Source organism: Geospiza fortis, unplaced genomic scaffold (assembly GCF_000277835.1).
Source record: "Geospiza fortis unplaced genomic scaffold, GeoFor_1.0 scaffold66, whole genome shotgun sequence".
Lineage (NCBI taxonomy): Eukaryota > Metazoa > Chordata > Aves > Passeriformes > Thraupidae > Geospiza > Geospiza fortis.
Genome location: NW_005054312.1, coordinates 8,246,243 through 8,256,361, shown reverse-complemented (window position 1 = coordinate 8,256,361; position 10,119 = coordinate 8,246,243). Strand labels below are relative to the sequence as shown.

Sequence of the window (10,119 nt, the reverse complement as noted above, 5' to 3'; positions counted from 1 at the left end):
TCCTGCTCATAAGGATATAATTTTTTTTTAATAGGTATATTGCAGTGGATCTGAAGTTGATATAAGAGAGAATTTCTTCTGGGAAGAGAAGCTTCCCTGTAAGGCCAACCCTGAAGATGTGGACTGCCATTGTGTTCTTCCTGCTGATTTCCATCTGTATCTGTGAACACCAATTTTCTGTCCTGAAAGGGAGAGGAGTCCATGTAGTGCAAATAAGCAGGCTTACCAGTGAAGAGCAATGCAGGCAGGCTTGTCAGAGCCCAGGTGCTTCAGGTGAGGTTCTTGTCCCTTGGATGGAATTCCAGCTGCATTTTCTGCTCCTTGAAGGTCTCTGCTGCTCCTTTGACATTCTTTTTTAATTCCAGTTGTTTATAGGCATGTACAGTTACAGCTGCTGTGTGTGGTGCTGAATAACTTCTGGCAGATTTGGTTAAATTGAATCCAGGACAACTGCTTCCCAGGGCCCTTCAGGCTTCTATTTGGTTAAATTGAATCCAGGACAACTTCCCAGGGCCCTTCAGGCTTCCGTAGGAAACAGCATGTGCTGTTGGTGTGCACTGATGGCGTGCAAAGTGTTAGGTCACTTGAATTGCAGAAATTATTCCCTGCTGCCAGATGTTTGCGAGGGAGCAGTGCTGTTGCAGACAGCTGCACTAGAATGAGTAATCTTTGCTCCCTGGTATTTGTGTGTGTTTTCTGCCTTAGAAGAAACCACTTTGTCCTGCAACCAAGCACAGGGTTAAATCTGTTGAGGTAAAAGCCTTCTCACTACATCTGAGATGTCTTTGCAAAGAATTAAACTTCTAAAAGAGTCTCCAATTGTCCTTACGAAGGTCCCAGTCCTGTCTAGCCAGATGAGAAAGTTTGTAGCTCCTACAAAAAGCCAGTGATGCTGTGGTGAAGATGAGACCTTGGCTTAGGTGGATGAATATCTGACATTCAGATGGTTAGGAACCTAATGAAGATGCTGTTTTTAATGGCCATTAATGATCATTTTCCTCATTAAGACATCTAGATGAATTTACATGGGTCCTAACTGTAGTGCACTTTGTTTGAATTGCTGTTGTCAGGAGATGCTGGTACCAGAAGGACACACAGGTGGGTCAGCTACATTGGCAATATTGGTTTCATTGGCTTTCTTTGGTTATTTTCACTAAGGCTGAGTCAGGATCCTTTAAGGCCAGACCTTCTAGATATTGTGTGGTTTGGGGTTATTTTTGGTTGTGGGGTTTTTTTTTTGTCCTTTTTTTTCAATTCTTTAACTAGAGCCCCAAAGCAATGTCTTTGGGATCCTGTGTGCAGCAATCCATTTTCTCTGCTGTTTTCAGGGAGCCATCACTGTGATTGGTCTATGCCCTACCAGAATCACTGCCTTCTCCTGCAGTGTCACCAGCTGAGCGTGTGCCAGAATGCTGGAGAACAGGACATCAGAGACCTGCTTGCAGGTAAAGCCATGTTTCAGCCTTCTGGGAAATCCAGGATCCTGATTCTTTTGCTTTAAATGCCTACATTTAACCCTTGATAGGCTTTCAGCTGAGGAGGGTGGGTTGTGAAATGCCTGTGGGGTGTTTCTGTAGTTACAGTTCACTGGAATAACTGTTTCACTTTGTCCTAGGGACTCTGGCACTTGCAGGAGTGCATGGTGTGTCTTTGAATAGCTTTTGTAACATTTACTGAGTAACATTTTGTCTCCATGTTGAAGACATCACTCATTCAAGCCATTTGCACGCCACAAGCTGTCCTAGTGAAAATAAAGGCGTAACAGATGTACTTATATCTTTTTTTCAGAGAAAGGAAAATGTCCTGGCATTGTTTTTCTCTCAGATTGTCAGGGTTTTGTTCCAGAGTCAACAGACTGCTTCTTTAATCAGAGCAGCAATTGCTCATGGTGACTTTCCAGTGCCAGCGTATTCAGTTTTAATAAAGTGACACAATTAAAAAATGGAGCTTATTTATAATTGGGAAATCAATCTTTTAAAGTTTGTTTCTAGAGTTCACTGTGCCCAAATTTTAAAAAAAGTTTGTTCATGGTTCTTTTGGGTTGGCAAAGGTTTCTCTCAATGTAACAACTGGACTTGTGTGATAAGCAGATGGGATTTGTCACTATAAATCTAGCTCACTTAGTTGTGAAGGAAATGATCCTGATGTATGAGTGTGTAAGTAGAAATTTCTGTTCAGATTTGACAAGTGAAAATTACGAATCTAGGCACAAAGACTTTGTCGATGACTTGTAACTTTGAAAGCATGAATCCTCTTCTCAGGAACTGACATTTGTAAGGCTGCTCCTGTTGATACTGTGCTTCTGCATTATAGCTATCTACTTCATTATTCCCCTTTTGTGAAATTAACTCCCTGACTGGGCAAATACGAGAGGTCTGTGGCAGAAAAAACAAACCAAAAAACCTCAAAGGGATTATGTGCAATAAAGGCTGGGGGGTCTTGAGTTTTCATGTTCTTGCTGAATTCAGGACTGATTTATTCCACTTGTACTGTGTGTACTGCAGAATATGTGTTCTGGTTTGCATGTTGGGAGTTGAGGTCAGATTTGAGCTTGAGAGCTTTTTATTCTTACAAAAGTAATTTGTTTTGTCTTTTGGAAGAAATTGTCAACAGCAAATGGGAACCAGCCCTGTTTCACCACCAGAGCCATCCACAGAAGACTGAGAGGATGCTGAATGCACAGATTGACCAACACAGTGTGGAAAACACGTTTTCTTCAATTGCTCAGACTCACAATATTCATTTGAGGCATTTGCTTGGCATTGAGAAGAGAGATGTCACAACAAGTACAAGGAAACTAATTGCAAGCGATGCTGCCACCACTACTGCCCCTGCCATAACAACAAGCATTACAAATGCAACTTTCTCTACCACTTATGAAGCAACTGCCAAAGCCTCAAACACCCCTGGAGGTTCTGATACTTCTACTACAACCATGTCATCCTCTGCCTTTTCTCCCCCTCACAGTAACATCTCTGCTCCCCCTTCCAGCAATGTTACCCAGATGGTGACGACCAGCCAAAAATTAGGAAGTAGTAGCTCTGTCCCAGTACTGTCCCCCACATCTGCTCCCCTCACTGTTCCTTCTGAAACAGGTACCCCAACACAGCAGCCTGGGCCAGGTACCACCAGCAGCAGTGCTCCTCACACTGACAACCTCACCACTGCTGGAGCTGGCCTGAAGATGCTGACCACAGCACTGACCACAGCACTGCCCACCCCCATCCCACAGGATGCAGGAATGTCTTCCAGCGCTTCCACGCGTTCCACGACACCCATCCCAACAGAGAGCTCTCCCTCTGTGAATCCAGTGCATGCTGGCACATCACCAAATCTAAAGCCAGAGGCAAATACAGCCACAGCATCCTTGAATGAATCAGCTTCTCCTCTGGGCTCTACAAGAGGTGCCATGGTTTTAACTACAGTCTCTACAGTAGCAACCACAACTGAACATGGGGTAAAGTCAACATCTGATGTCTTTTCAACAACCATTGCTCCAACAGATGCAGCCAAAACAACAGCTTCAGGCCTCACAGAAACTCAGGACACAGACAACGAGTATCTTCTCATTGCTGCTGAGCCCCTGACTCAGTACTTAGTGGACAAAAGTTCACTACTTGCAGTGCTTTTAGTTGGTACGTTCTTTTTCTTAACTGTTATAGTTCTTTTCCTCATGCAGGCCTATGAGAGCTACAAGAAGAAAGATTACACACAAGTGGATTACCTGATCAATGGAATGTATGCGGACTCAGAGATGTGAAGAGATGGGGGTAAATAGTAGTCAAGAGATGGAAAGGAGATTCAAAGTCTGCATGACTTGTTTTCCCTTTCTATCTGCCTATAACACAAACTGAAAGTGCTTCCAAATTTACTTCTAGTGCAATTGAGGAGAAATGCCATGTACTGTATTAAGAAAAAATAATAATTTTTTATTCAACTGTGCAACAGGTTGCAGCAAAACCATAAAAAAGGAATAATTTTTAACATTTTCATAATGCACAGTAGCTTTGGCCATTATAATTCATTGCAAAATAAATCTAACAAGGTGTAAGTTGCCATCATCTGAAAATGCTGTAGTGCTTTTCAGCTGTTTACAATGCAGGTTGTGTTTCATTTGTTTCATGTGTGCTCCTCTGAAAACAGAGCAAAGGATGCTGTCGCCTTTTGTGAAGTGCTCCCAAATAGCCAGATGAGAAATGTGGAGTACTGTTGCAACAGGGGACTTTTAATCCGGTGTGTGTCATAATTCAGTGTGCTTCTTGCTTATGAAGAGGTCTGTTTACAAGGTATTGTAAACTCTGTTTACTGCTAACTCAAGGTATCTTTTCACCACGGAGTGGATTACTGTGCCTCTGCACTTAAATGATCTTATTTTTATATTCAGTTAATAAATGGGGCCCTGGAAGGGCAGATCTTCTTGTGTTTCTCGTTTCATTGCTGTCCGTGCCAGTTCAGAAGCAAGCAAATGGGCTCTTGGGGCTTAAGTAAGTCAGGTCCACTTCAGTATTCCAAGTGTGGGGACTTTGAAGACCTTGCTGAAAGCATGGACATGTCACAGAAGATAGTGATCATCTTCCGGAGTACTGCTTCTCTAATTTAAAGCCATTATGCTGTCAGTCTCCCAGGTATGCAGACCCACTTACTGCTTATTATCTTTCATACCTAGACCTCTGTTTTGGGTTTTCTTTTGTGTTTAGGACAGAGTTGTTATTATTTTGGAAACTTAATTGTACATGCAGTTGCAATTTGGCTCCCAAGATCTGCAGCTGAGAGAATTGAGTAGAAAACACTTGATTTTTGGGCAAGTATTCTTCAGTGATTAGTGCATCTTATTTGGATGACATGTAAATACCAAAGTGCTGGATTGAGGTGTTGGGGTTTTGTAACCATATTGATGGCTTGTCTCTCACTTTGAATTAGTTGGCTCTTCTTTAATCCAACTTGCATGTAATCTTGAGTGAGAGCTGATAATAAGCAAACCTCAGAATTCTAGCTGCTGAGTTCCAGTTTGATTATTTATTCAAGTTTTTGGGCTGTTAGAATTTGGAGGGAGCCTTTGCCCTGGAAGAGGCTGCTTTGTAGCCGACTTCATTGTCAGTTGAGAGTGCTGTGAAAACAGCTGCAGAGAGCACAAGCAGCAGCACAGCCAAGGGGTTGTTTGAACAAAATTGGCTGGAGAGATTTTCCTGAATCTTACCCAACACAAATTTTGAGGGCAAAGCTTCAGCAAGTAGAGCATGTTGAGGAAAGAGACTGCTTTGGAAGCGAGATCACTTGTTTTTCAGCATCAGGGTGCATTTAGCAGTACTTTTGAAGGGACCTCTTCTGCATGCCAGTAGGCAATAGGTTAGAGCATCTCTGAGGATAAAGGGGGTGGTGTGGTTTGGGGAGTCTACCTCCTTGGAAAGTTTGAAGTATAAGCCACAAAATTTACTCCATGTTTCCCTGGGGTGGGGCAGAATTTTTCAGGGTCTCAATTTTATTGTATTTTAAGATTACTATTAATTGGTTTGCCCTGAGCAGAAGGGAGCTGAATTCTGATTTCTCAGTCTTCCAGGAGCCACCCGTGTAGAGCATTTGTGCAAACAAGGTGCTGGGAACATCCCTCAGCACAGCTGGGGAGTTGCACCCTGTTGAGGTACTTGGGATTGTGTTGAGCTGTTAGCATGTCTGGCAGATGCTGTTCCACATCCACCGAGTCCAGAGATTTATCTTTACATAGTGATTTCAGGTTTCACCTTAATTGCAAGTGAGTCACTAACCACAGACCTAAGCATGTGGTCTTGAGCTCTGCTCCAGATACTGAGATAAGAGCTGTCTGCTGGCTCCCTGCCATCTCCCAAGTAGGAAGATGAGTCTTACCTCAGACTCCGCTCACTTCTTTTCCTCCTTGTTTAGGCAGCTTGGATAAATGCTTTTTCATAGGACAAATCCAGGCAGTAGTGCTCTTCCTTCTTTGTCTGTGTAGTGAATTCCTGCCTTTAGGAAGTGCCTTCCTACATAAAGGGTCAGTGTTGCAGCTTTTCTGCTGATTCTCTGCAGTATTTTTGGTTTTTTCCTAAGTTGCCTGAGCTGTTTCCACAAACACAAACTGTGATCATCAGACTTGTGATTGCTTATCCTGAAAATGGGGAAATTTCTGATGAACTTTGCATTCACTGTGGCCTTTTATCTTTTGGTCTCTGGATCTATTCACAGACCTGAAGTTGGACACCAGATGTCCACTGTGGAATGGAAATTTGTGAAGTTGCATTGGTATTTATTTTCCTATTTGAAGAGGTATTTGACTCTTGCACTGATTGCTTTGAGAGACTAGGAATGGAAGGAAAAGTCACATTACTTAAAAGAAACTCTTGAATTTTTTCTAAAACTTGAAGATTGGTATATTAAAAACAAATAAAACCCTTCAGGCATAATTTACATGGGAATGATATAATTACAAGAGTTGGAATTGAGTTACAGCTCTATTTACAAGAGTCCTTGGGAGTTTCTCATGGACATAGTGAGAATATTACAAGTACATCATGGCTAAATGAAACCACCACTATAAAAATCTTTGTGGCGTTTTAGCAGGTCCTTACAGGAAGGTGAATACTCATCAGAATCTTGATGCAGTTCCCACAGCTGTGGTATGTTTACATCCAGGTCTCTTCATCAGGTACTGGCAAAGCCTGTCTTTTCTGTTCTTGCTTTGAATTATTGTACTTCCAGGTCTGGATTACTTTCTCAACAGAAACTGAGCCTTTTAGTGTAAGGATGAGCACCAGAATGAGTGCATTTCTCATACATAGATCTCAGTGCATTTCTGCATACAAGGTGGAGATCTTTGTTTGCTGTGGAGTCAGATTTGGGTTAGAAGGAACCTTTAGAGGTTATCTAGTTTTAACCCCCCTGCCATGGCAGGGGCATCTTCAACTAGACCAGGTTGCTTAGAGCCCTGTTTAACCTTTCTATGAAGGTTTCCAGGGATGGGGCAGCCACCGCTTCTCTGAGCAACCTGTGCAAGTGTTTTACCACCCTCATAATGAAAAATTTCTTTTTTATATCTAGTCTGGATCTACCATTTTTAGTTTAAAACCATTACTGCTTGTCCTGTCTCAGTGGTGCTCAAGTTGCAGTGCCAGCTGAAGTAGGTTTTTCTTTGCAGCCCAATGGTTTCATAATAGCTCAGTTTAGGCATTTAAAAACAAACAAACAGAAAAACCCAAGTCATAAAAACCTGGGCAGGAGCCTTGGCTCTGGAAGGCTAGGTGTGTCTTCTGGCTTGTATGTTGAGACCCAGTTGTAAAGATTTGTCAACTTTGATGTGTTGTGTCTAGCTACTTGTAAGCCTTGAAGAAGGAGAGCAGTGGGACAGTGAAAGGTGGGGTGCATGTGCAGTTTTCTAAAGGGCTCTTCTGTAGTGATGACTTGATCTGCAAATCTAAAGCTATTAGGATTTCTTCCCTTCCGGCTCTTTGAGCTGGAGATCACCAGCAGCAAACATTTACTTGGTTGTTTCTACCTCCACACTGTTTCTGTCTGGGCTAAAATCATCCTCCTGGAATGGCTTCCCTTGTTTTGCTTTTGAGGCCCCACATGGTGGCCCATCTGCTGCATTTCATGGTGTACTGTTGAAGTAGTTAACAGTATCTTAAGGGAGAAAAATGCAACCTCTTTGGAAGCTTGCTCGCAGAATTCACAATATAACAGTAGATAGGGTCCTACCAGGTTATCTAAAACACATCTGCCAAGAACAACGTTCTGCTGCTGTGAAGCATATCTGATCCAAACTGGGATTCAACCTGTTGTATGGCCTAAAACAGGAACATCCTGGAATTAAATTTAGATTAGATTAATTCTAAATGCCACCTCCCTTTTGTTTAATTACCTGTACTAGAAGGACATTGCTCTAGACAGAAGAGAAGGAAGGAAATAATGGAATATTAAAACATTTAAAGGAATAGTAGGAAAGAAGAACTATGCAATTGCAAATATGAGTTTGCAATATGCCATGTGGTGTTCAGAGCATTAAAGAGCAAATGCAGAACTCTTTAGCAGGACCTTTAAAGCAGCTATTGCATGTAGCTGGAAAATGCTCAGGAAGGTCTGGAAACGGAGGTACATGGAGCTGGTTTCTCTGGATTTGTCTGGTGGCTGCTTATTTTTGGCATGAAAAAAGGAAACCTGAGCCCTTCTCTGCTGAAGCATTTCTGAGGGCTTTTTCCACTGTGGGTTCTCTGGTATGCAGTAAAGGCAAGTGTCCTTAGTTCAGCTGGGTGAGAGTTAATTTTCCTTTAAGTAACTGGTACAGTGCCATGTTTTGGATTTAGTATGATAAAAACATTGACAATACTCTGATATTTTATTTGTTGAAAGCCAGGGGCTGCTTGGTACTCAGTTGCCAGCTGGGATTAAGCTGTGACAACAAGTTCAGATTGCAACATCTCCCTGACCAGGGCAACTCCAGCTGCCTCCTTTCCATGGCCTCTGAGTCTCATGAAACTTAATTTCCTTTGTTGTGCTTGGCTGACGCTGGCCCGTGGGTTCAAAAGCAAACGCTTTCATGTTGCATGAAGTATGGGCTCGTAAGATTGTGTTTTTCTAAAAGAAACTGGGCTGAAGAACAGCAGAGCCTAGAGCTGTATTGATTCCTGTCTGCTGGAAGGACGAGGTAGCTGAGGGTTGGGGATTACTTTGACTTTTTGGGCTTGCTGGATAGCTGGTTATAGTGAGGAAAGCTGGTTTTTGTTCTATAGCCTTTGAGGTCGATGTCCTTGTAGTCTCTCGTCCTCGGGTCTTCTATTTCTGTGCTGCTGCTGGGCTGGGTGATGTGTTTAGAGCAGCCCTGCCTTGGCTGAGAAATGCCAGCAGGTTGTGCTGCGGGGCTCCACAAGAGCTTGTCGTTCAGCCTCCCTCTGGCAGGGAAACCCCAAAGGAGCTGGGAAAAAGTCTGCCTGATCCGGGGCTTCCTGGTTAGCCCTGGGTGATGTTCAGCTTGTGCTTTGGCTGGAGTTCTGTTTGTATTACGATGTTTGAAGGAGAGGTTCTGCAAGCACGCAGAACTTGCCTTGCCCAGCATCCTGCTGGTCCAAATTAAATGGGCTAAAGCTGTTTGGACTGGATTATACCATCTGTTTGAAAAAGCAAACAAATAACTTGTCTTCACAAAAAGTGGTGAAATTATTTTCACTCTTTCGGGCCGGGACAGGTGAAACCAATTACACCGTTTTTGAGGGTCATGGACTTATGCAACTTGTTCCTGTTCTTTGCTGCTGATCATATAGCCAAAGCTTGTAAAGGTGAATACTGTTACATCTTTCACATAACTCTTGTAACACTGAGGAAAGGAAAAGAAAGGAGGAGGTATTTATTCATCTGGAAAAAGTTCACATTTAGAAGTGACTATCATGGCTAGTTAAAACAAAAACAACAATCAAGATTTAACCACATTCTAAAGTTTAAATTAATCTCTGCTCTCAAATGTTGAGATTACAGTCACTGCTGCAAAGTGCAAAGACTACAAAGTGGGAATTTTGGAAAGTACCTATGTTGTGATTTCTCACAAGTGCTGCACCCACTATAGGCATTTTCCTGAGCAACTTTGCTCATCCTTGGTCACTGCAGTTAAGCTGAACTCAGCAGCTGACTAATGACCAATGTGGGCTGTACCATGGGGCAGAAGTTCCCCTGCTCTTGCAAAGCAAACCTTTTACTGCAGTAGAAGAGTGAGGATGGGCACAGTGGCTGCCAGCTTGTCCTGCACCCTTGTGGCAGTGACAAGACTATCCTTTGTCTGGTGTGGTGCCTTGGGTGATCCAGGTGATGCCAGGGAGCAGATGAGCCTGTAAAGTACCAGAAAAGAGTTTGCTCAGGGAGGAAGCTTTGCTGATGTTGGTGCACAGGCAGTACTGATAGGGAGCAGCTGAAATCCTTGCTGATGACTTTTATCAGAACTAGGTGAAGCTTGTTATGTAGGGAGGTGCAAATATGGTTGTTCAAGGGACATGGGGTAAATGAAAGCGACTTTGGATGAACTGAGGACTTCTGACCAGCTCAGCTTATGGGCACTCTCTGCTGGTAGAAGACAGCTCTGGGCTGATTCTTCCAGCAGGCATCCTGGTGAGTATTTCCAACAGT

General features: G+C 43.0%; 1 protein-coding gene across 2 annotated transcripts in view; it reads left to right on the top strand.

Moving 5' to 3' along the window:
• The window catches only part of LOC102041041 (uncharacterized protein C11orf24 homolog), a 19,806-nt gene extending 15,392 nt beyond the window's left edge, over window positions 1-4,414 (top strand). For both annotated transcript variants that reach the window (XM_005419568.2, XM_031055844.1), the window contains 3 exons: window positions 35-273; window positions 1,329-1,445; window positions 2,601-4,414. In XM_005419568.2, the coding sequence (XP_005419625.1) occupies window positions 117-273; window positions 1,329-1,445; window positions 2,601-3,760 (1,434 nt within the window). In that variant the 5' untranslated portion in view covers window positions 35-116 and the 3' untranslated portion in view covers window positions 3,761-4,414. The remainder of the gene's footprint in view (window positions 1-34; window positions 274-1,328; window positions 1,446-2,600) is intronic.
• The last annotated feature ends 5,705 nt before the right edge of the window (window positions 4,415-10,119 follow it).